Source organism: Eulemur rufifrons, chromosome 21 (assembly GCF_041146395.1).
Source record: "Eulemur rufifrons isolate Redbay chromosome 21, OSU_ERuf_1, whole genome shotgun sequence".
NCBI lineage: Eukaryota > Metazoa > Chordata > Mammalia > Primates > Lemuridae > Eulemur > Eulemur rufifrons.
Genome location: NC_091003.1, coordinates 24144443 through 24169635, shown reverse-complemented (window position 1 = coordinate 24169635; position 25193 = coordinate 24144443). Strand labels below are relative to the sequence as shown.

Here is a 25193-nt window from a genome sequence, read left to right as displayed (position 1 = left end):
GGACACTCCAAGGCCACGGAGGAGGGGTGCAGGCTGGAGCATGGAGGAAGTGACCACGTGGGACTCCAGTGGCAAACCGCCAGTCCCGCAGACACCAGCCCGTGTCTGGTGCGTCCCAGGCCTGTTGAATATGCCCCAGGCTCTCTCCATTTCCCCATCTCTGTGCCCACCGTGATCCCCGCGCCCGGGCCACTCTAGGGGAACCGGTCTTCCTGAAACAACTGACTGCACTGAGATCTTCCGCATGTAAATAAAGCCTTGGAGATGGGCCCAGGCCCCTTCCTGCCGAGTGAGGCCGTGGCTGTGGCTGTGGTGGTGCCAACCTGCCCCGTTGCTCATCCAGGGGCTCCTGCCACAAGCCACCCTCTGTGCCCCTCGGGGGGGAGGGTTGGAGCCTCCTGCCGCAAGGTGTGTGCCCAGGGGGACCCTCCGTTCCTCTCTGTGCCTGTGGCGAGGGAGCCCCACTGGGACGTGACAGAGCAGCCGGGTCCCTTACAGACAGACATCATGCTGCGGCACGGGGGACTCGGCTCCTGGGGCTGCTGGGACAGAGCAGCACAGACAACAGACATCTATTGTCTCAGTTCTGGAGGCCGGAAGTCCAAGATCTGGCTCAAGGGATCCTCCCGCCTCGGCCTCCCAAACTGCTGGGATTACAGGGTGAGCCACCGCGCCCGGCCTCGTCCCTTTTAACATGTGGGCTTCACACACAGGCTGCTCTGCAACCCCGTCCCAGCCCCAGGCCCGGCGCTGGGGAATAGCACCTCTCCGACCTTTGGGTTTGAATCCACGGGTGGCAGTGGAGCTTCAGGGACACATGCCGTCTGTCCCCCTCCTCTATATCAATTAAGGACCTAAGTGCCACCTCTTTGGGGTTGTAAGGCTTGAACGAGGTCACAGGAATCCTGTGTCTACTGCGATGAGTGCTGAAACACGGCAGCTCCTTTCTCCTGTTCCGTCCTCGCCCCTACCCCCATCCCCACCCCACCTTTGACCTCTAGGGGATGGATTTCCAACACAGGAGATGCCAAGAATCAGCCATGTAAAGCCACCCGTCACCTGGTCGCTGCATAGTGTCATTCATAGGAGCACATCTAGTAACTAGTAAGTAACCCTTTGCTAGTAATCTGAACAGCTAGTAATTCTTTGCTACATAACAGACCACGCCCGTCACTCAGTGGCTTGAAACAAGAGCCATTTTATTTGCTCCTTCTTTGTTTTTTTTTTTTTTTTTTTGAGACAGAGTCTCACTCTGTTGCCCTGGCTAGAGTGAGTGCCGTGGCGTCAGCCTAGCTCACAGCAACCTCAAACTCCTGGGCTCAAGCGATCCTCCTGCCTCAGCCTCCCAAGTAGCTGGGACTACAGGCATGCGCCGCCATGCCCGGCTAATTTTTTCTATATATATTTTAGTTGTTTGGCTAATTTCTTTCTATTTTTAGTAGAGACGGGGGTCTCGCTCTTTCTCAGGCTGGTCTCGAACTCCTGACCTTGAGCGATCCTCCTGCCTCAGCCTCCCAGAGTGCTAGGATTACAGGCGTGAGCCACCGCGCCCGGCCTATTTGCTCTTGATTCTCGTGAGTCGGCAACATGGGCTGGGCTTGACTGGGCTCTTCTGGGAGGTTCCGCAGGCCTTGCCTGGGCGCTCTTGTGAGGCTGTGGTTGTCGTAGGGCTGGGAGGTCTGTGGTGGCCTCACTTGCGTGCCTGCTGGCTGGTGCTGGCTGTGGCCTCTTCCTGTGGGTCTCAGAGGGTTACAAGGTGGGTTTTAAGAGGGCAGGAGTGACTGCAAGGGTCCTGAGGCCCAGGTTCACGGGCCCAAAAGGTCATTCCTGCCTCATCCTGTTGGTCAGAGAAAGACACAAGGGCGAGCCCAGATTCATGGGCTGGGGACACAGGCTGCACCTCCTGGTGTCAGGAACTCCAGACAATGTGCAGTCATTGTTAGTCTACTGTAAGTAACCAAAAGTAACTTCAGTCTTGCTTACATTTCTCAACATTAGTGAAGAGAAACTCAGGGCTTGCTTATGTCAGTTTTCTAAATCCTCCTTTGCACCTGCAGAGTTCTTACCTGCAGAGCGCCCCCTCCTGGTGGCATGCGGGACCCTCAACCGTTCCAGCCCTTTCCCCTTCCACCGGATCCTGTCCTCCTCCCTGTCCTCCCCAACCCCCTGGACTCTCCCCTATGTATTTAGCTTATATAAATGTCATCATGGGGCACATGTAATTTTCTATTTTTCACTGACATCATTATTTTTGGGTCTCTTCATGTTGATTTGTGTAGATCCCAGCTCATTTTAAGTCTCTATGGGATTCCTTTGTTTTCTTTCTTTCTTTTTTTTTTTGAGACACAGTCTCACTCTCTTGCCTGGGCTAGAGTGCCGCGGCGTCAACCTAGCTCACAGCAACCTCAAACTCCTGGGCTCAAGCGATCCTCCTGCCTCAGCTTCCCGAGTAGCTGGGACTATAGGCATGTGCCACCATACCCAGCTAATTTTTCTGTTTTTAGTTGTCTGGCTAATTTCTTTCTATTTTTAGTAGAGACGGGGTCTCGCTCTTGCTCAGGCTGGTCTCGAACTCCTGAGCTCGAACGACCCTCCCGCCTTGGCCTCCCAGAGTGCTAGGATTACAGGCGTGAGCCACCGCGCCCGGCCTCCTTTGTTTTCATATGTCACATTCCACTGTTCAGTTCCCTGGACATTGGTGGAGTATTTAGGGTGTTCCTACTCAGTGCTTTGGTCTTATAAATTTGTCTTTTTGTGAACATGTAAGAAACCTCCTCAGGGTGTATACCCCGCAGTGGACTGAGGTCATGGAGGGTGACCATACCCAGTCACCATTGCACCCACTTGCTCCCCAAAGTGGCCCATGGATGGTGATGGTAGCCATGTGCTGGAATCCCTGATCCCCGATCATTGCTTGTATTTGATGTCACCCAACGTCTTACTTCTGGCTGCTCTGGTAGATGTAAAGTGCATCCAACAGAGTGGCCCAAGGCGCCCTTACTCTGGCTGGGCATCACAGGTCTACTCTGGGCACTGCCCCTCCAGGCCCTTTGCCCCTCCCTGCCTATGGTGTTTGGTCTTTCTCATGGTGACCCTGGGATTTCCCATGTATTCAAGTTTTTTTTTTCTTTTTTAGAGATGGGGTCTTGCTATGTTGCCCAGGCTGGTCTTGAACTCCTGGGCTCAAGCAATCCCCTCACCTGAGCCTGCTGAGTAGGTGGGACTACAGGTGCAAGCCATGAGCCAGTTTTCCCAGCACCATTTGTCACATGGTCATGGGATGCCTCCCCAAATCCGTCTTGCCCCATACCTGTCTTGGTTCCCTTCCTATGTGCTGGTGGCTGCCTCAGGAACAAGCATGCGCCCTAGTTCTGGCCCTTGAGAGTTGGGGGAAAACCTATAGGAGGCCTCCCCCCCAAACAAAAATAAAAGACACACAAAATAGAGAAGATTGACTTGCTCTTTTAGGTCCCTCGTGGTTACAAGGTGGCTACAGCAGTTCCAGGCATCACAGACAGACACCACTAGTAGGCAGCAAAGAGAATGTCCCTCCCAGTGTTCCCTTTTGCAGGGAGGCAAACCTCCCAGAAGCACCCAGACAACTTCCCCTAGTGTTTCACAGGTAGGATTCTGCGGCAGGAAAGCAAGGCAGCCACGGATGGCTTAGACCTGTCCTGTTACACCTGGAGCCAGGAGAGGACGGGCCCGGCTCCCCAGAACAGGATCCTTGCAAAGGAATGAGCTAAGGAGCTTGTATTGGCAAGGAGGAAGGAAGGGAGTGCTTTAGGAGGTTGGTAGGAGCCAACTGTGTGCGCACGCTTCATGCTGTTCTACGTGTTGCTTCCTCACGGCCCTCTGACAGCATCTTAGACCTCAGCCAGAGGGTTGCTCTTGTCTCCAAAAATCTTAAAGGGTACCCCCTCTTGTACCTCCCCCTTACTCTTGTGTTTACCACAGCCTTTATCAGGTGGCACAGTCCTTCATAAGAGCTTTTTAAAATTATCAATAGATATTGAACTTGATCATCTTGTCTGTATCCACTGAAGGCTGTCGTTGAAATGGTGGTGCTCTTGCCCGTTTGTTCACGTGGTGAATAACATTGATTTTTCTGAGCTTGAACAATCCTTGAAATAAAGTCTGTTCGGTTTCCATGTATCTTTTTTTTCTTGGTACCTCTTTGGATTTGCTTAGCTAATAATTTACTTTGGAGCTCTGCATCCAAGTTCTTAACTGGAACTGGGCAAGTAAAGGCAGATTTTAAAACGACAGATTTACCTACGGTCTCACTAAACAGTGAGATGGCTTGTCTTTCTCCTGTTTGCCTTACAGATCTTCCCCATGTACCTTGCAGTCGTCGTTAGCATAAATGCTAAACCATATTGTACTTTTCACTAGACATTATAGCTCTACGCAGGCCACATAATATTCAAATACATCATTTTAATCATTACAATTCTTTCCTTTTTTGTGGTTACTGTAACCACTTCAACGAACCATTTAATGCATAGTGGGTTTAAAACGTTTCTTTCCTTCTTGGGATACATTCCTGGGAGTGGGGTAACTGGGTCAAAAGACATGAACATGTTTACGGATCCTGGTATTTATTTCAAGACTTCTCCACAAGAGACACTGGCCAGTTTGCAAGTGCCGTCTGCAGTGTGGGGGAACCAAACTTGCCTCGGTTTACCTGGATTAGTTGTGTGTTAGTATTTTATTAACCTTTCATGGATCCGATGGTGGCTCTTTAGCAACATTTTCATCACTGATGGACCCAGCTGGTCCTGCCCCGCCCGCCAGGAGCTCGGGCGTCCCTGCCCCATTGTGACGCGGCTGTCCCCGAGGGGGCGTCGTGGCAGAGCCGGGAGCCATGGCCGAGACGCAGGAGCTGCTGCTCCAGCTGCAGAAGGACAACCGCGACGGCCGCCTGCGGAAGCAGGAGCTGGAGGAGCTGGTGCGCGGGCTCGAGGCCGAGAGCGAGAGCCTCACCGGGCGCCTGCACGACCTGCGCGAGCGCGAGCGCAGGTACGCGGGGCGCCCCCGGACGGGGCGGGCGGCGGAGCGGGGGCTTCGCGGAGTGTCTGGCCGACCCGCCCAGACCCCGGCGAGGGCTTCCGCGGCCCGGACCCTGGGCCTGCGGCTGGTCCTTCCCGGAACCCCGGGACCCCGGGCGCCCACCGCCCCCGCGGCGGCCTCGCCTTCCCTCTGCAGCCTGCAGCGGAGGCGGAGCCAGGCAGCGCGGGCTGTGCGTGGGGAGGCGAGCGCGGCGGCGCGGGAGCGCGCGGAGCGGGCGCGCGGACTGCTGGAGGCGGCGGAGCGGCACAAGCGGGACCTGGTGGGGCGGGGCCCGGGGTGGGGCGGGGCCCGGGGTGGGGCGGGGCCCGGGGTGGGGCGGGGCCCGGGGTGGGGCGGGGCCCGGGGTGGGGCGGGGCCCGGGGTGGGGCGGGGCCCGGGGTGGGGCGGGGCCCGGGGTGGGGCGGGGCCCGGGGTGGGGCGGGGCGGGGCCCGGGGTGGGGCGGGGCGGGTCGGCGGAGAGCCCCGGACGGCCCCCTCGGCCCTGTCCGCAGGAGCAGCACAACCGGCAGCTGCAGGAGCAGTGGGAGGAGCTGTCGAGTCAGGTACGCGCAGAAATGGGACGGACTCCGTCTCTGGGCTCCCCTGGGAAGTCCCGCTCTGGTCCCCGTCCCTGTCCCTGTCCGCCAGGACCACCCCCCCGCCCCCGGTCCCTAGAAGTCCCCTAAGCCCTGCCCTCACAAGTCCCGCCCCCAGCTCTTCTACTACGGAGGGGAACAGCCGAGTCAGCAGAGCGCGGAGCAGCAACTCGGGACGCAGCTGCTGGCGCTGCAGGTGCCGAAGCTGGGCCCTGGGGGCCGGGCGGGGCGGAGCGGCGGCGTGGGCGGGGCCAGACCACCGAGGGGCGGGTCCTCGAGGGCCGGGCGTGGCTGCGGCATGGGGGTGGGGGGCAGACCACCGGGGGCGGGGCCCCGAGGGCGGCGTGGGCGGGGCGTGCCCGGCTTCTGACATTCCCTGGATCCTCCCAAAGAAACAGCTGGAGCTGGTGGAGGCCAGGTGCGCCCTACTGACCGAGAGCCTGCGGCAGGTGCGGGCGGAACCGGGGCAACAGGGGGAAAGTCGGCTTCGGGTGTGAGTGCGGTACGGGCGGGTGGGGAGGGACGTGCCCCCCGAGTCTCACCGGCTTCCCCACGCCCCAGGGCAAGCAGCGGACCGAGGAGGCCTGGGCCAGCTTTCAGGAGCAGAGCGGAGTCCTGCAGGTGCTGCCCCTCCGCCCTGAGAGCCCCGCTGCCCCCAGACCGGCCGCGGCCGGACTCCCTCTCTGAGTCCTCGCTCCCACCTGCTCCAGGAGCTGCAGGGGAAGGTGATGGAGGCGGCGGCTGCGCTGGATGCCTCGCGGGGCGGCCTGGAATCGTAAGGCGACTGGGACAGCTGGGTGCGCTGGGGCGGCGGGGCCGGGCAGATTGCTCACCCTCGTGCGCGCCCCCGCAGGTGTGACTCGCGGCCTCGCCCGGTGCAGGACTGCGCGGGCTCGCTCATGGAGGAGGTGGCCAGGGCGGACTGTGTGAGCGCGGGCTCGGGTGGGCGGGCTGGAGCCGGGACCCGCCCCCCAGAGGACCCGCCCCCCGGACTCGGCCCCCTTGAGGAGCCGAAGCTCCGCCAGGACTGGCTCCGCGACTCCCGCCCGCGCCCCTGCGCCGGCGCGGAGCTAGACGCCGCTCCCTCTGCCCGCAGGAGAAGCGGCTGTTCGGCGGCGCGGGCGCCAGGGCCTTCAGGTGAGCCGGGCGGTGGGCGCGGGCTGCGGTTCCTCCGGCGCCCTCCCGCCGCTACCGTCCGTCCTTCCGCCCGCAGGCGGTGGGCGCGGGGCGCGCTGCGGACGCTGCTGCTGCTCCCGCTCGGCTTCCTGGCGCTGGCGCTGCTCTGCGTGCTGCTGCGGCGCCCCGACGCCGTCCGCCGGGAGCTCGAGCGCCTGGGCTCGGACGCCGCGCTCCGCCGCCTGCGCTACACGCTGTCCCCGCTGCTCGAGCTGCGCGCGCGCGGGCTGCTGCCCGCCTGAGCATCACGCCGGCCGCGGCCGTCCGCACTCTGTCTCCGTGTGGTTTCTGCGCGCCGGGGGAGCGGAGGGGAGAGGCCGGGTGGGCTCGTGTGCCCCTCGGGGCCCAGCGACCGGCCCGCGGGCGCCATGCTTGGGGGGACCTTGGGAGCCGGCCCCCCGGACCCCGCCCCTGCACGGCCGCTGCGCCGGGGCTGGTTGGCGTCCGATTGCTGAACCTGCCTTTCCCCGCGGGGGAGCCGGAGCCTCGGGCGGGGGGCGTCGGCCGGGCGGGTTTCCTCCGTGGGCGTCTGTGACTCCTGTGGCCCCGCAGCGTCCTGACCTCCTCCTGAGTGGGTCCCTGTCCCGACGCAGGCTGCGCACGTTCCTCCCTGTGGTCCGCTTTGCTCTGTGCGGCTGGGCGCAGATGCTGGCATTGGGCATTTTATTTATGTGAAAAGGTCTGCTTCGTGGAAATGAATCTTGGGTTTCATTTTCTCTGCTACAAATACTGCTCCACTGATTCTTTGGGTAGTGAAATTGTTGGGTGTATTTCTTCGTGCACATATACATGTGATTGCTATGGCCTTGAAACAATTGTTTTCTTACTGATTTGTAGGCGTTCTTTAGTATTTTTTGTCTGGTTAAATTTGCTTATGGAATCCTGTGTATAAAATTTCATCAAATTTAAGAAATGTGCTTTGTGTCCTAAAAAAAAATCCATTCTTGCTTGAATTCATACGGACATTCTCATGTTTTCTTCTAAATACTTTAAACTGATATATTTTAGACCATTCATGTTTAAAGTGATTATTGGTATAGTTGGATTTTATCATATTTGTTACTGTTTTCTATTTTTTGCTCTTGTTCTTAGTTCATATTTTTGTCCTCCACTTTTTTCTGCCTTTCATTCCTTTAATTGAACATTTTATAGTATTCCATCTTCTTAACATATCAGTTATACTTTTTAAAGACACCTTTTTAAGTGATGGCCCTCAAGTTTGCAAAACACACAATTAATTCAAGTCCACTTTCAAATGACACTATACGGCTTCATGGGTATCAGGTGTCTGACAATAAAATAATTCTACTTTCTCCCTCCCTCCCTCCTGTCCCTTGTATCACTGCTGTCATTCATTTCACTTATACACAAGCTACGCTTGAATACATTGTTGCTGTTACTATTTTGATCAAACTGTTTTAGATTATTTAATAAGAAAAAAGTTTTTATATTACCTTCACTCGTTTTCTAATGTTCTTTCTTTTTTAAAAAATGTAGTCTGAGCTTCTGATCTTTTCTTTCTCTCTAAAGATCTACTTTTGACATTTCTTGCAAGACAGATCTATTGCTGACAAATTCCCTCAGCTGTCTTGCTCTGTTGCCCAGGCTGGAGTGCAATAATGTCATCATAGCTCACTGCAGCCTCAAACTCCTGGGCTCAAGTGATCCTCCTGCCTCAGCCTCCTGAGTAGTTGTTAATTTTTTCTATTTTTAGTAGAGATGGGACCTCACTTTTGCTTAGGCTGGTCTTGAACTCCTGTCCTCATGTGATCCTCCCTCCTTGGCTTCCCACAGTGCTAGGATTACAGGTGTGAGCCTCCTTGCTGGCCTGTCCTTCGCTTTTGAATCATAGTTTTGCAGGATACCAAATTCTAGGTTGGTGGTTTTTTCTTTCTGTCAACAATTTAAGTATTTCACTCTACTCTCTTCTTGCTTGTGTGGTTGTTGAAGAGAAGTTGGATATAATTCTTATTTTTGCTCATCTATAGGTAAGGTGTTTTTTTGTCCCTCTGGCTTAAGATTTTTTTCTTTGATTTCCTACAGTTTGAATATGATATGCACAGGTGTAGTCTTTTTGGCATTTATCTTACTTGGTGTTCTCTGTGCCTTGGTGTCTGACACTAATTTGGGAAAATTCTCAGTCATTACCGCGTCCAAGATTGCTTTTGTTCCTTTGTGTTTTTATCCTTCTTCTGGTGTCCCCATTATGAGCATGTTACAGTCTGTAGTTGTCCGACTACAGGATATTCTGTTTTACTTTTTCCGCCCAGTATTTGTTTTCAGTTTCGGCAGTTTTTATTGTGATATCCTCAAACTCAGAGATTCTTTCCTCAGCCATGTCCAGTCTTCTAGTAAGCCCATCAAAAGCATTCTCCATTTCTGTTGCATTTCGTTCGTTCTTAGGATTTCCATATCTCTGCTTACCTCGCCCATCTGTTACAGCGTGCTGTGTACTTTATCTATCACAGCCCTTAGCACCTTCGTCATGGTTGTTTTAAATTCCCTGGCAGATGACTCCATCTTCCCTGCCAAATCTGACTCTGGCGCCAGTGCTTGCTCTGTGTCTTCAAGTGCTGCTTTTGCCTTTTGGTATGCCTTGTTAGCCCCACTTGGTCATGATGCATTTTCCTTCTTATACAATATGTTCAATTTGCTAATACTGTGTTAAGGATTTTTGCATCTATGTTCCTAAGAGTGCTACTGCTCTATAATTTTCTTTTTGGAATGTCCTTCATTTAATTTAGGGCCATGCTGGCTATGCTGTGTGTGAGGGTGGCATTGCTTCTTCCATGAATGTTTAAACCCATCTGGGTTTTATGATGAAAAAAATTTTACTTCAACATTTTTTTTGTTGTTGTTTGATGCAGAAAATTGTATGAATCATTAGTGAATTTTCGGAAAGGGAACACTCCTGTAGAACTACCACTCAGATCAAGAAATAGAGTGTTGCCAGCACCTCAGAATCCTCCCTCATGCCTCTCTATGCCCTCCCTCAAAAGCAATTAGTGCCCCGACTTCTAATACTAGCAGATAATTTTGCCTGTTCTTGAATGGCAGGTGGACTCATACGGGATGTATCTTTTTATGTCTGGCCTCTTTTGCCAAACATTGTCAGTGTACTCCATCCTGTCTGTTGCAGTTGTTCATTTATTTTCATTATTGCATTGTGTTCTGTTGTGTAAATACCCACAATTATTTATCTTTTATTAAAGGCTGTTGGAGTCATTTATAATTTTGGGGTCCTACATTCTTATTCATGCCTTTTGGTGCACATATGTTTGCATTTCTGCTGGATACATATCTAGGAGTGGAATTGCTGGATCACAGAGTATGAAAAGTGCAGCTTTAGTAGCCACTTCAGTTTTCCAAAGTGGGTGGACCAACTTCGGCTTATGGAGTTGCAGTTGCTTCACATGCACCCAACACTTGGTATCATCTTTAAAAAAATTCAGACATGTAGGTTGGTGAGTTGCTGTTACATTATTTCAAGAGACACGAGGTCTTGCTCTGTCACCCAGGCTGGGGTACAGTGGCACAATCATAGCTCATTGCAGCCGCTAACTCCTCAATTCTCCTGCCACAGCCTCCTGAGTAGCTAGGACTATAGGCATGTGCCACCATGCCTGGCTAACTTTTAAATGTTTTGCAGATACAGGGTCTCTCTGTGTTGCCCAGGCTGGTCTCGAACTCCTGGGCTCAAGCAATCCTCCTGCCTTAGCCTCTCAAAATGTTGGGATTACAGGTGTGAGCCACTGCACAGGGCCACGTTGTGGCTTTAATTTGCACTTCCCTGATGACTAAGGAAGTTGAACCCCCTTTCATATGTTTTTTGGCTATTTGAATAATCTCTTGTGAAATGCCTGTTTAAGTCATATGCCCATTTTCCTATTCAATTATCTCTTACTGATTTTTAGTTCTTTATATGTTCTGGATCTATATCCTTTGAACAGATACATGTATTGCAAATATCTTCCCAAGTCAGTATGTAGCATGATTTTTCATAGTCAAAATTAAATGTTTTCCCGTTAGGATTAGTGTTTTTTTGGTCCCATTTAAGAAGTCTTTGTGTACCCAAAGGTCATGAAGACATTGTCTTCTATATTTTCTTCTAAAAGTCTTATTGTTTTACCTTTAACAAATAGCTCTATAGTCCACCTGGAATTATAATTAGAGAAATTTTATTGTGACTTGTGGAAAAATCCATAGTAAGGTTTTTATAAAGAAATAATGATTCAGTTTGGCAGGTGATTCACAAAAATAAGGTATGATACACTTGGAACGCTTTGTCCAGGGTACTATGTATTTCTAGATTAAGGTAGGTGAGGGCAACATGGAGAGATGGGAATTACTGAGAGGAAGAATGCCAGGCATTAGGCTGGGCGCAGTGGCTCATGCCTGTAATCCTAGCACTCTGGGAGGCCGAGGCATGAGGATTGCTTAAGCTCTGGAGTTCAAGACCAGCCTGAGCAAGAGTGAGGCCCCGTTTCTACTAAAAGATAGAAAGAATTAGCTGGGTGTGGTGGCATGCCGCTGTACTTCCAGCTACTCGGGAGGCTGAGGCAGGAGGATTGCTTGAGCCCAGGAGTTTGAGGTTGCTGTGAGCTAGGCTGACGCCACGGCACTTTACCCAGGGCAATAGAGCGAGACTCTGTCTCAAAAAGGGGAAAAACAAAACAAAAAGAATGCCAGGGATTAACGTAAGTGGTTACTAACCAAATCATGGACTATTTAAGTTTTAATGTGATTCTGGAAGCCCAGATGTTCAAGCTGAGAAGTGGGGCGTTGGACGCCGCAAGTAACAGGAGAGACAACCGCACAAAAATGTGTTTGTGATTAACGAGGGTTGTGAGAGACTGTCCCTCATAAACCAATCTGAGTTAAAGCTAGTCGAACATTATTCAGAATAGATTTAGTGTAGACAGTAACACGGTGTCTGATCTAACCTAGATGGCTGGGCCTCTTGCATGGTCATTTTCCATAAATAGCTGCATGAATAAGTTGTTACCAAACTCCTCTCCCCTCCAGAAATTTTTTTGTGTGTCTTAGGTGAAGTAAGGGGTCAAGGTTAAAGTTTTCTTTTTTCTTCCTGTAGGTATATCCAATTGACACAACACCATTATTGAAAGGACTGGCTGGGTGCAGTGGCATGCGCTAGCACTTTTGGAGGCTGAGGTGGGAGGATCTCTTGAGCCCAGGAGTTCAAAACCAGCCTAAGCAACATAGTGAGACCCCGTTTCTACAAAAATAAAAAAAATTAACTGGATGTGGTGGCATTTGCCTATAGTCCCACCTACTCAGGAGGATGAGGCAGGAGGATCGCTTGAGCCAAGTCTGAGGTTACAGTGAGCTATGATCATGCCACTGCACTCCAGCTTGGGTGACAGTGAGACCTGTCTCTTAAAAAAAAAAAAAAAAAAGGGCCCACCTTTCCTCATGGGCACCGCAGTGTCACTGTGTGTGTGTGGGTATGCTTTGTTCCTAGACTTGCCTCACGCTGTCTTTCTGTGCACCAGTATACGCCAGACAGCCTTAACTACTGTAGCTTAATACTGAGACTTGTTAACCAGGGTTTGCTGTTCTTAGAGATTGAAATTGCTGTTTTGCCTTTTGTGTGCCCATGTAAATTTTAGAATCATCTTGCCAATTTCCACTACAGAACTTACTGGGATTTTTGAATGGCACTTGCAGTGAAACTGCAGATCAATTTGGAGAGAAGGAATATGTATAATGTCGAATCTTCCAGTCCTTGAACATGACGTATTACTCTGTTTAGATCTTTCTCTCAACATTTGTAGTTTTCAGTTTTTCTCACAAACCTTTCATCATATTCATTTCTTGGTATTTGAAGTTTGTGGATATAATCACACACACACAGATTTTTTATATTTTCTTGTATCCAATAACCTTGACTATAGATTGTAAGTTTGGTGTTCTTTTTTTTTTTTTAAACAGACGGGGTCTCACTATGCTGCCCAGACTGGGGTGCAGCTATTTACAGGCACAATCATTGTGCACTGCAGCCTTGAACTCCTGGCCTCATCCTCCCAAGTAGCTGGGACTACAGGTGTGCACCACTGCCCTTGGCTACATTTGGATCTTTATGTACACAAATGCCATCTATGAATGACTTTTACGTGTCCTTCTCAAATTGCTAAACTGGTTCTTTTTATTGCCTGACTGGACTGGCTAGGGACTCCAGTACAGTGCTGACCCACAGGTGGCAATGGCAAGCACATCTCCACCTCATTCTTCAATTAGGAGGCACAGCTTGCTTGCCTTCTTTTTTGAGAGAGGGTCTTGCTCTGTCGTCCAGGCTAGAATGCACTGGTGCCAAATATAACCTCAAATTCCTCGGCTCAAATGATCCTCCCACCTTGGCCTCCCCAAGTGCCCGGATTACAGGTGTGAGCCACCACGCCCAGCCTACAGCTTCCAGCATTTCACCTTTACGCACGATGTTCCCTGTTGGGTTTTTGGTAGACAGGCTAAGGAGGTTCCCGCTCTTTCATACCTGCCTTGCGTCTAGCGTCTAGCGTACTACTTTCCTGTGTGTGGACAAGGTCCCCTAATGACCTCCTCAAAGGGATGAGGCTCTTGGGTTTGTCTTCTGTCTCCCATGTCATCAAAACAGGAGCTTGATTGGATTTTCACCTCTGAAGATTCTTTATCAGCTCATGGGTTTAGATCCCCACTTCCCAGCATTGTGAGGAGCACGTTCAGCTTCCCAGGATCTGTCCTTTGCCATATTGTAAGAATCTTGTACATAGCATTTGTTTAACGTTTTTTCTTTGCCAATTGGACAAGCTACCTTTTCAAATATTGTGATTTGAAATTATTTCTACTATATTTGAATTTATTTCTACCATTCTATAATGTGTCAATCCTGATTTTTCTATGTTCCGTCCATGTTCTGTTTGTTCTGGAAGTCACTCTACATTCTGGAATCACTACTACCTAACTCAGCTCACCTCTGTCACCCTCCCCAGACACTACCTTAAAGCATCTAACACTGATCCTTCTGATCCTATGTGCTAGTTTTGTCTAGTATTTTAGCTGCACTGTTTTAAATTTTTTCCAGCTATCTGGCTGGTGAACATACTCCAACTCTAATCTTATTAAGTTTATTGAGCCTTGTTTTGTGGCCCAGCGCGCAGTGTGTGGTGGTGAACGCGGAGAGGGCACTGCTGTTGGCTGCTTTATAAATGCCTCGCAGTCCAGGCGGCTGAGAGGCTTGTTAGGTCTCCTGTGCCTGCTTTCTTGCCGGTTCTTCTATCAACTGCCCAGCGAGGGGCGTTAAAACCTCCAGCTATGATTGTTGAATTTTTTTTCATAAAACTCATCACGTGATTATGGATGGTTAAGTCCCTTCTCATCTGTTTACTGTCAACTTAGGCCTGTGTCTTTGTATTTAAAGCGCATTGCTTATAGTCAGTACAGAACTGGGTCTCGCCCTTTTAATCCATGCTTGTAATCCTGACTTTCAGCTGGAATGGTGAGTCCACTGTTGAACCCAACACTGGCCTGGGTGGGTGGACGGCCGTCTGTAGTTGCACCATTTCTTTGTCCCACCTCTTGTTCTTCTGTCCCTCCTCTCCTGAGGTCTTTGGGATTAGTTTAATACTTTTATAAAAACTCCTTTGACTCACACATTGGCTTATTTGTATTTTCACGTATACTGCTCAGGACTCTCCTGTGCTCCCTGAAGCTCTGTGTGTTTTGCCCACTGTGGAGATCCAGTTAGGAGTTGGCTGGAGCTCATTTAACGTTCCCTTTCTTTCTGCTCCATTTTTGATTTCATTGTTCTGTCTTTCCCGTGATGGGTTTTCTCCTCACCTTCATCTTACCTGCTGTTTAACTGATCCTTTGGAGTCTTTTCTTGTTTGGGGTCTGTCTGGTTATGATAATTAGAAGGCCTTGGTCGGGGGGAGCGGGTGGCTGCTGGGACTAGTCACACAAGGATTTTGGAGTCCAGAGCACAGCACCTGGCCGTGAACGAGAGACTGGAGCAGAGGCAAGGTGCTGAGGACAGCCGTGGGCAGCTCCGGCCGGGCGGCCCCTGTGGCAGTGCTGAGGGAGGCAGCTTTGGAGCGGGCAGAGCGCTCAGGGGAGTCAGTGCTATTTCTGGCGCATCCTGCGCCTGGTGTTTGTGTGAAGCCTGTTGGGCCCTAACCCGTGCGTCGGGCCCCAGCCCATGAGTGCAGGCAACACCCGGCCCCGCTCCAGGGGCCCAGCCAGGAACTGCCCCTCAGCTGGCACTTAGGACAGGAAACAGCCTGACAGTCAAATTCCAACACAGCACTGTTTGGGTTTTTATTATGTCTATGTTGGTTAAACCGTGGGTTGAATATAATTTTTTTTAATACACAAGAAAATACTTTACGTACCTATGAAATAAGATAGGTTGGGAATGTGTCCAGTGCAAACAGAGGATTCACACCTGTGCATAGACAGCACCATTGACGATTGTCGTCTCAGTCTGTGGCATCACTAAAGCCACCCCACCGTGTGCCGCACCTGAGGCAGGAGCGACTGCCAGGCTCTGAGGGCTGCAGGTCTGTTCTCCTAGAAAACAACTCCACTGGGTGAAGCGGTGGGGTGGGGGTGGGCACGTGGCTCTGTGCCTGCAGGGTGGCTTGAGGACACACGGGGCGGAGGGCTGCCCTCGTCAGTAGGGGATGTCGTTCTGATAGTACTGGATCATGTCGTAGGTCCGGCTCCTGGGAGGTGAGGGCGAGGGAGGCTGTGAGGGGCCTGCTGGGTCTGGGGTCCCTCCCCACGTGCTCATCCCCCACCATGGCCACCCAGAGACCGCTCTCCTGCTCCAACTCTGAGGCCAACTCACACTCCTCAGCCAAACCCTTTCTGGCTGCGGGAGCCGCCACTCTACCAGGTGCCCCTCTGGCCCCTTGGCCTGTCACACCCGGACACCCAGAAGGGGTCTGTGCAGCCCTCCTCCCTCGCCACACTCCTGGGCCCCTTGCCCTCAGCACACCTCAGCAGAGACCCTCTACGTCCTGCCCCCAAGCCCTCTCGCAGCCTTGTGCTTCTCCTCCATTCACCCAGGCTCTGTGCCCAGCCCTCGCGCGTCCTGCCCCTTCTTTCTCCCACTGCCCGCTAGGTCACTAGGCCTCTTGGGCGCCTGTGGTGGGTTCTTGGGCTTCCTCTCAGGCCCATCCAGCAGCTCCCAGAGCAGGTGGCCATACCCCGGCCCCTCCTGGTATGGAGGTGGCACGTCCTACGGCACAGCCTGGGCTGCCCCTCCCCCTACGTGGCACCTTCCAGATGCTCAGAGCTGTTCCCTCACACACCTACTGGAATTGCCACCCTCCCGTTGTTCAGGCTGGAAACCTCAAAGCCACCTCTTGACTCTCCACCCCACGGGAGCCCGCAGGCCTGGGGCTCTGCCTTCAGACCCTGAACCACTCTCCTCAGGGCCTCCGGCCTCCACCCTCTCCCCCTACCACGAGGAGACTGACTGGCTGCCCACCCAGCTGCCCCAGGAAGGCACAGGGAGGAGGGACAGGGGCAACTTCCTAAGTCCTCCCAAGGGACCTCCTGTCCAGTCCTGAGCGCGCTCCTGCTCCTTGCGGCCTGGGCCCCGCCATTCTCAGCCCCAGGCAGGCATGCTGTCCAGCTCCAGGCCTCTGCCAGGTGTTCCCCTCTAAACAAGCACCCACGCTCCTCAAGAATTCCCACCAGGGCTCAAGTGACCAAGGGTCTTCCTTGAGAGAAGCAGCTTGGGGACAGTAGCATCCTGGTGACCTGGTTTGGGCGGGGCCAGGGGGACTCGCCTGTTGCTGAGGAAGCAGCTCTGGATGACCTTCATGATGAAGTTTGCGGCCTCGCGCTCGGTCATGTTGGGGCTGAACCTGTGCCTGGGAGAGGCCGCGTCAGGGCTGCTGCCACTCCCTCCCAGGCCCATGGTCCCACCCGAGACCACCCCTGCCCAGCGTGGTGGTGGTCTGTGGCCCGGACCACCTGTCCAGCAGAGGAAATGTACCCCTGGAAATGTACCCCCAGGGCAACCTGTTGGAAGACAGGGACAGTGCCGGCAAGGTCAAGCCTGGCTGCTGTGGGCCTGTCCTCTTCCCAGCATCACCTGGGCCTGAGTGCCCTGTGGCCGGGGCAGGGCTAAGCCCTGCAGCCCCGGGGTCAGGGCCCCGAGGCAGGGGCTGCGAGGCACCCTTGAGAAACCAGAGGCACCCTTGAGAAACCAGAGGGTGCATCCTCGGCATGGCTGGCAGAAGCTGGGGCGCCTCACAGACGTGGTCTGGTAGAGCCTTACCAGGAACCCTATCTGCTCTGGGGTTCCGAGAAGATGACAGTCACAGTTAAAACTGCCCAGAAAGTTCCTATCTTGGTGGAGCCTCAGCTAATGAACATCTGTACCCCAAGTGGCCTGCGTGTCTGCCAAGGAACCTACTTCAAGAGCTTGATTGTCTGGCCGCGGAAACATGGCAGGCCCGTGTCCAACATGAGAGTGACCAGGGAGACAACGGCATCCATGTAGGGCCTGGGGAGAGATGGGAGGGGTGGTGGACAGAGGCCAGCCTGGGTGGGTAGCCCTGGGCACAGTCCTGTGGCCTGGCTGCTGCCCAACAGCCTCATGCGTGGGTTCCCAGCCACACCTTCCACGTCCTCCTATGGCAACCCCCCCCATGCCACCTGCTGCCCCCCAGCGTGCACCCCCCAGGCCAGGGCCGCTCACTCGAACCCTGCGTGGGCTGAGCAGTCCTGCGCTGGTGCCCTCATGTGAAGCTGCCAGCCATGGTTTCCGCACCAGGGTGGGGAAGCACAGATGCCCTGACCCTCCTTTTCCCATAGGGTGGTGGGGACTGAGGGGGTGGGGACCGATCCGGGTCAGAGTCCAGGTATCACCACACGCTGGTGTGTGGCCTTGGCCGAGGGACACTGTATGTGAAACCAGGACCACGCCAGTCTCCAGCGTGCAGCCCCAGGGGTGGTGGGTGCTCAGGCTTTGATGAAAGGGTGGAGAGGTGCCCAGAAGGGGGAGCCCACCGCTGAGGGCATCAGCAGGATGAGGCCTGCAGCACGTGGCTGGGCTCCGACTCCCAGGGCAGGAAGTTGCAGGCACAGGTGGGCAGAGAGGGGCAACCACAAGGACAGGCCTGGGCCACCAGCACCGTCCTCCCTCTGAACCTGGTTCCCTTCATCCTAAAGGAGGCCCAGGAACACACCCCGACCCCTGCCCCGACTCACCGCACGGCCAGGTAGCCGCGGACACACATCTCCATGAACCACTTGAAGGGGGTGGCTTCCATCTTGCCTCCCATGATCATCACCATCTCGTCCGTCAGCTTGATGTCTGGTTCCCAGCCCAGGTTGCCGCCCGGTGAACTTTCAAACATGAAGCCGAAGTCTGCAAAACCCCAAAGAGCCATCTGAGGCTGGGGCAGGAACCTGCTGGGCAGTCTGTCTTAAGCAGTGGAAAAGGACTGGAGACACCAGCATCCTCCACACACCACGGGCAGGCCGGGTGTCCTTGGGGACCTTGGGGACAGCACGCAGGGGAAGAGGAAGGGGAGGAAGAGGAAGGGGGGAAGGGTAGGCAGGAGCCAGGCCGGAGCAGAGTGAGGCTGGTACCCAGCCTGAACAAACCCAGCTCTGCCCAGCTCTAGCTTCGGACCCACAGCCCTGGCTGCCAATCTTGCCCCCAGCTTTCCGGGGTCAGGGACCCTCCACAGCAGGATGGCTTGGTGGGACAATCTGGGCCTCAGAGCTGGACTCAGATGCTCCCACTGACAGTCCTGGCTGGGCAGCCCCACACCTGCTCCCCTCTGGGGGGGGTACCCCTAGCCTCCCCTGCGTGCCGGGGGTGAAGGGAGAGGAGGGTGGTGCTGAGGCTGGCTGACCGATGTGGATGATGTGGCCCTTCTTGTCCAGCATGATGTTGCCGTTGTGTCTGTCCTTGATCTGCAGCAGGAATAGCAGGAGGCTGTAGGCGGCCATGCTGCGGATGAAGTTGTAGCGGGCCTGTGCAGAGAGCACCCTGGGCTCACAACGGCCCCAGGCCTGTGGGTGCTCTCCCTAGCTCTGTGTCCCCCTTGGAGGCACAGCCCAAGCCAGCTGGCTCAGCCAGCCAGACCTGGGCAGCAGCAGTGACAGGGCTGCATCTGGGGCTGTGGGGGCTGCAGGCCCTTTCTCCCACCCCAGGACTTGGCTTTCTCCTGGGGAGCCCAGCTCTAGGTTCCTTTGACTCCCAAAGCAGCTTACAGGTGAACCTGGTTTTCTCCTCTAGCAAGGGAGGACTCAGAAGACCAGGGAAGGGACGGGGCGGGGGTGGGACAGAGTGCACACAACCCCGGGCTACCTGCTGGAAGGCCAGGGTGGATTCGTCCCCGTACTGGCGTGTGAAGTAGTCGTACATGCCGAAGTCCGTCTGGCGGCCCAGCTGGTCTCGAGAGGTGCAGTCGGGGATGCACTCGATCACCCCGCACTAGGGAGGAAGGGTGAGTCCCAGGCCTGCCAGGGAGGCATCAAGGGGTTCCTAGCCAGGCCCCTGCTCAGGGAACTTACCCCAGGGGCAGTGGCCACCACGCGGTAGGGAAAAACGAATAGGTCCAGGCCAACCAGCTGGAAGATGTTCTTGAAGAGGTCGATGATCTGCAGGGCCAGCATGTCCTACGAACCAAGGGGGCACAGGATGGGGTAGGGCAGCCTCCTCGTGCCCCTGGCCCACCTGACTCCCAGCAGCCCTCCTGGCTCACATGGGGCAGAAGCTGAATGGCTGGTGATAGAGTAGGGCAGGGAGGCCACAGCTGAGCAGGAGTCTGGAGGGCCTCACCTCACTGACCACCTGGGGCTGGGCTCAGGCCCTGGACTGAGCACGAGGCTGCGCTGCCTGGGGGATGTGGGACTGGGCACTGGGTCCCCGCACCCCGGCAGGACCCTGTGGCAGCAGCAGAGGGGCCAGAAGGAGAAGCCTCTGGGTTTTGCAGAAGCCCTTGTCTACTCTGTGGCATCTGAACCAAATGGGGGGAGGCAAAGATCTGTGTTTCTGCACGTGAGGTTGGACTCCAGCGTGCCTGCAGCCTTGGGGAGAGGTGGGCCTGCCCCCCAGCCTGGCCCGGGTGGCCCCGCTACCTGCCGGCAGTCGTCTCCCACTTTGAAGATGGCGGCCTGCCAGGAGATCTTCTGGTAGTCAGCCTCCTGCGCACCACACTCATCCTCAGAGTCCGAGCGGCACCGCAGACCTGTGCAGGGGAGAGGCTACCTACAGCCCCAGGGCAGCGCGAAGCCCTCTGAGGGTGCTGGGGGTGAGCCCTGCTCATGTGCCTGGAAGGAGCCCTGGGAATCGCAAAGCCCCAAGGATGCTAACAAGGGGCCCGGTATGGCTCAAGAAACACCTTGGGGCAGCAGCAGGTGGAACCCCAGGGCCAGGGGTCTTTCCATAGAACGTTTAAGCTTAAATGCAACTAGAAACAGAGCCCCGCATCATGTGCAGTGAGGACCCACATGCACTGGGGTCAGGGCTGGGCACTCTGAGCTGCAGGTGAGGGTGTCTGCACACTGGGGAGCCCCGGGGGGCTTGGGGGCCAGCATGTGGGCACAGCCACAGGTGTGTCCCTGCATGGGCCAGCAGCCCATCTGTGCGGCTGGCCACACTCTGTTCTGGGTTGAAGAATGTCCCCTCAAAATTCATGCTCACTCAAAGCCTAGAGGTGACCTAATTTGGAAATAGGGTCTTTACAGGTGTAATCAACTCAAGATGAGGTCATACTGGATTAGCACAGGCCCTAAGCCAATGATGGTGTCTTTCTAAGAGGGCAATGTGGACACAGACACATGGGGGCAGAGATCGGAGTGATGCACCCACAAGCCAAGGCTCACAGCAACACCACCAGATGCTAGAAAAGGCAAGGAAGGATCGGCCCCAGAGCCATCTGAAGGAGCGTGGCCCTGACGACACCTTGATGTCACACTCCGGCTTCCAGAACTGTGAGATAATACAGGTCTGCCGTTTAAGCCTTCCCGTCCGTGGTCATTTGTACGGCAGCCCAAGCCACTGACACACCCTGCAGAGGCCTGAAGCCACTCAGGCTCAAGACGGGGCCCCTGGAGGAGCCAGCTAACTGGGGTGGACAGGCCTTGAGGGTGGCCCAACTGTCACTGCACTCGAGCTCCGCGTGGTCCCTGAATGAAGGCTCAGACCGAGAGAGGGACAGACAGATAGACACCATCTTTTATGGGGAGCTGGTGATAAACTAAGTTGCCAAAAGAAACCGACATCAGCCAGGAAAAAGCACTGAGATCCCAAATGAAATCAGAATTCTCTACTGACCTTCTTTTTCAAGTTCACTAACTCCACATCGCTTCACCTTAAATTTAGCCAGATATGGGGCTTTTGCAGCACTGAAAAACAAAAACAATGTGGCACCAGGGACGCACCAGTAAAACCCTCAGGTAGGGAAGCTGCGGGGTTGGGACAGGTGGGGTCTCACCTCTGCATCGGCGTCCCCGACTTGTAGTCGATGTCCAGAACGATGGCCTCAGGGTTGCTGGGCAGGTAGCAGCCTGTGCAGGGACGGGCAGAGTCACTAGGAGCCCCCGTGTGGCCACAGGTTCCCAACACAGATGCCACAGGCAGAGTCCACCCTGCAGCCACGCCCTGGCCCTGCACAGGGGCCTCCGGCCCACCTGTGGCACCACTAACTATTCTGGGCCGCTCAGGGTGCCTCCTCCTCGGCTCTGCGACCCCTCCGCGGGTCTAACAAAGGGGTCACCACCTCCCAGGAGATGCCCCTCCAAGAGGATGTGCTGAGCCTCACCCTGCTGCTCCTCAGGTGGGTCTGGGGGCCTGTCTCGCCCTCAGGAGCTCCCTGCCCTGCCCTGCACACCTGAAACACCCCTCTGAACAGCCTGCTGTTCTTGGGCTCATCCCAGAGGCAGGAGCGCCCCTTTCTCAGCAGGTGCGCAGTACAGGTGTGAAGCAACAGGCCAAGAGAAAGCCCACTCGTGTCCAGGAACTGTCAGTGCCCGGGGGACTGTGTGCTCCCTGTTGAAGTGGGAGAGCCTCCTGACCCTCCTGGGGTTGGGTTTACTTATTTATTTTCAGACAGAGTCTCACCACATTGCCCACGCTGGTCTCGAACCCCTGGCCCCAGGAGCTCCTCCCACCTTGGCCTCCCAAAGTGCTAGGATTATAGGTGTGAGCCACCATGCTTGGCTGAGGACCTGGGTTTTGAGGAGGGGCCCAGAACGAGAGGCACGTGGTCTCCCGGGGTGCCCAGCTTGGCCTTGCCGTGGGTGCTGGACGGCTGCGTCCTCCTCTCTTCCTGCCTTTGCCTCGCCAGCTCTAGGCCTGTCTCACACAATGGCTACCTCTGCTTTTCTGCTCTAGAGCCCTGCTGGCTCCCCGGGGCCGCTGGGGCAAGACTCAGCCACACAGTCTGGAAGCAGAGGCTGGGGGCTCTTGCAGTACAACAGCTTCTGGTTCTTTCCACCCCTCCCCAGCAGCTAAGGCATTCCGCATGAGGGGAAACGGAGACCCTGGTGTCCAGCCTTTTCTGAGAAGCTGAGCTGCTGTGTGAACTCAACGTGATGGGTCTGAGGAAATGCCCGAACCCGAAGCCCCCCACGGGCAATCCACGGCTGAGGCCAGATGGTGTGAACGTCTGCACGGGATGGCCAGGGCTTGAGAGGACAAGCTTGCAGCAACAGAAATGGGGAGCTGCCCAGTGAGGTTTGGATTCCATCTTTTCTTGAGAAAGCTCAGCTCTAACCACACCGAGCTTGAATGCCTACATGGCCACGGCTGGCAGGTGCCAAGAAGCAGCTTCCCACTTGGCTGGGCGCCCTGTCCCACAGGTCCCAGCACACCAGGGCCGCCCTGCCCTGCCCTGCCCTGCCCCGCCCGGCCACCCCCTTGGCTGTGCGACCTGCGCTGCTCCTGCACGCTGGAGCACAGGAAGCCTCTCCTGGGATAACGCTGTGGAGGGCAGCATCTTGGCCTCCAGAAAAGGCAGCAAGGAAGATGAAGAGCGCCCACGGAGGAGCAGTTCCTGCCCACTAGGGGCAGACTCTGGGCAGGGGCTGGGGTGCTGGGCAAGGGCCGTGTGCGGGGGGCTGGCCGGGCCATCGTCTCCACGCCCTGCCCGCCCTCGGGAACATGCTGACTGCGTCCTCCTGAGGACGCCGCTCACCGGGCTGCACCTTCACTTCAGACAGCGCCGACAGACAGGCCTTCTTTCTCTCGTCGCCTTTAGGGTAGGGCCTGAGAAACGAGACAGGAATGCTTTGCTGTGTGTCCTGGGGGAACTGGCCCCTAGAGGATGCCCACGGGCCTCCTGTCTGGATTGCCCTCTGTCCCTCTCTTCCTGGTTCTAGCTACTCCGAAAGGCCCAACCAGGCCCAATTCCTCCAGGAAGCCACTTGCAGCAATTCCTGCCCTGGTCCCTCATGGAAAAGCCCACGTGGCCCCTGGGGGCCGAGGTAGAGCTGTGTTCTGGCTGGCTGTGCCCCTCGCACGTGGGGACAGGGCGGGATGCGCTGCTGCCAGAGGCACTCAGGGCACAGGTGGCTGTGGGGTCAGTTGGTTCTGGGCTCAAATGCTGGCTGTCATGTACTTGTTCCATGACCTTGGGCTGGCCCCTGAGACTCGGCCTTAGGCTGAGCATGACAGGGGCACACTACAGCCATGTGCCTGCCCCCCCAGGGGTGCCCAGGACATGCTGCCCCCACCCCCTTATCTCTGTGGGCTAGGAGCTGCCAGCAGCACTGCTCTACAAGCTCCCCAGCCCAGGAAAGGGCCTCAGAAGGCCTGAGATGGGCCTCATGGTGACCGAGGTCAGAGCGGTGTGAGCACGAGACAGCTCAGGGCCTGGCGGGGGCCGTGCCCCATGCTCCCTGTCCTGGGCCTGCTCCCGGGCACACAGCCAATGTCAATGACTCCAGGGTCTCGTCCCATACAAAGGGGCAAGGCCATCGATGTCCAAGGATGGCGTCAGAGTGACATGAGTGGAGGGCCCAGGAGAACCACCACAGGAGCTACAGAGGAGTCTGGCTTTCCTGACACCACCAGGATCCTTCAGCGCCTGGACAGAGCAGAGTGGCCTTGAACTGTGAAGGAAACTAAGATGCTGTCTGAAATCGGTGTGGCCGTGCATCTTGCCATCCTCTCAGGAGCCCTGACTCCCCCGACGGCGTCACAGTCAGCAGTGGGCCCAGTGGGGACTCGTCCGTCTGGCCGTGGCCCAGGCTGGGTGGGTATTTAAGGCTCCCAGGCCTGGGGGCGGCTTCTGAGGCGCTGCACTTACTTGATGATGGCAGATACGTTGGTGATCTTGTTGAAGAAATCGAATTCCCGCTGGTAGAAGTCCTTGGCTGGGCCCGACAAGGAGCCTGTGATTTCCTCTACCAACTGCTCCAGGAGGTCGCCGATGTCAGCTGAAGAGAAACAAAGAGCCGGAGCCCTTCAGGAAAACCCACCGCTGCTTCTGCCCCCCAGCGGCGGTGCCCAGAGTGTGCTGCAGGCTCGGTGTGAGGCCACGCCACACCATCACGTCACACCATCTCGCCACACAGCCGACGCCACACCACTCTGCCCTTCGCTGTGCTGACGCCAGCAATAGAGGTCATGGAGTCCTCACTGCTACACTCACACTAAGAAAAAAGCCTGTGTCACTTAATGAATGTCCCTGGTGAAGCAGTAAAAATTAATTTTATTAAACTCTATCCTGAATACATGTCTTTTATTTTTTTAAGAGACGGGATCTGGCCGTGCTGCCAGGCTGAGCATAGGCTGCTCTGGCTGCCTCTGAGCCATGTCGTCCTGAGACGCACCGGCGTCTGTCTGACTTTGGAGTTGAACTAACCTCTCTTTTCATGGACCTTCGTTTTTACTTCAAAGAATGACTAACACGCAAAATATAGTTATTCAGACTTAGGTATGTGGCAGATATTTTCTTGAAAATGAACAAAAAAATGAATATGTCACTTAAAAGAAAACAACTAAGTATTTTTTTTGGGAAAATCTGCATCTGCTACCGTGCGCTCAGTAGCTTCCTGACACTCAGAAATCTTTCTGATAAGATTGCTGGGGTGTTAACAAACGTGATTTTTCTTTTTTTTTCCATGTCAGATGGGTAATGTGTGTCATAACAAGGTTTGAGGGAGGCACAGCTTAGGAACATGACCATGAAAACACAATCACCGTGCTCATGAACTGCAAGAGGATTGCAGACGTGACTTTTCAATACTGTATGATGAAATGTCTCAACATCTAGAAGCTCTGCATCACTCACTGACCTACACTTGTAAGTGACCACTGTTTCGTGTTACAGAAGCCCGCGTGGGTCCAGGCACAAGCTAGACCAGCAGACTTGAACGGAACAGACCAGGAGAAGTTCA

The 25193-nt window shown here is 55.0% G+C and overlaps 2 protein-coding genes and 1 non-coding gene across 5 annotated transcripts in view; 1 reads left to right on the top strand and 2 right to left on the bottom strand.

Annotated features, from left to right (window-relative positions):
- The first annotated feature begins 4867 nt into the window (after positions 1-4867).
- Positions 4868-7090, top strand: TMEM191C (transmembrane protein 191C). Its single transcript, XM_069497385.1, has 10 exons — positions 4868-5022; positions 5209-5332; positions 5565-5615; positions 5767-5844; positions 6041-6097; positions 6210-6269; positions 6359-6423; positions 6502-6574; positions 6745-6785; positions 6862-7090. Exons 1-10 carry the CDS (start codon positions 4868-4870, stop codon positions 7064-7066), a joined length of 909 nt encoding a protein of 302 aa, XP_069353486.1. The 3' UTR covers positions 7067-7090.
- An 8035-nt stretch (positions 7091-15125) lies between these two features.
- PI4KA (phosphatidylinositol 4-kinase alpha) overlaps positions 15126-25193 on the bottom strand; it is a 115385-nt gene continuing 105317 nt past the window's right edge. For all 3 annotated transcript variants that reach the window (XM_069497273.1, XM_069497275.1, XM_069497274.1), the window contains 12 exons: positions 24101-24230; positions 22988-23058; positions 21287-21359; positions 21127-21197; positions 19929-20038; positions 19362-19466; positions 19156-19281; positions 18698-18818; positions 18045-18204; positions 17248-17337; positions 16616-16699; positions 15126-15541 (listed from right to left, as the gene is read on the bottom strand). In XM_069497273.1, coding sequence (XP_069353374.1) covers positions 15490-15541; positions 16616-16699; positions 17248-17337; positions 18045-18204; positions 18698-18818; positions 19156-19281; positions 19362-19466; positions 19929-20038; positions 21127-21197; positions 21287-21359; positions 22988-23058; positions 24101-24230 — 1193 coding nt within the window. In that variant the 3' untranslated portion in view covers positions 15126-15489. The remainder of the gene's footprint in view (positions 15542-16615; positions 16700-17247; positions 17338-18044; positions 18205-18697; positions 18819-19155; positions 19282-19361; positions 19467-19928; positions 20039-21126; positions 21198-21286; positions 21360-22987; positions 23059-24100; positions 24231-25193) is intronic.
- LOC138401970 (small nucleolar RNA U13) lies at positions 24919-25020 on the bottom strand. The gene has a single exon (XR_011236568.1). It is a non-coding gene; the product is annotated as a small nucleolar RNA U13 (small nucleolar RNA).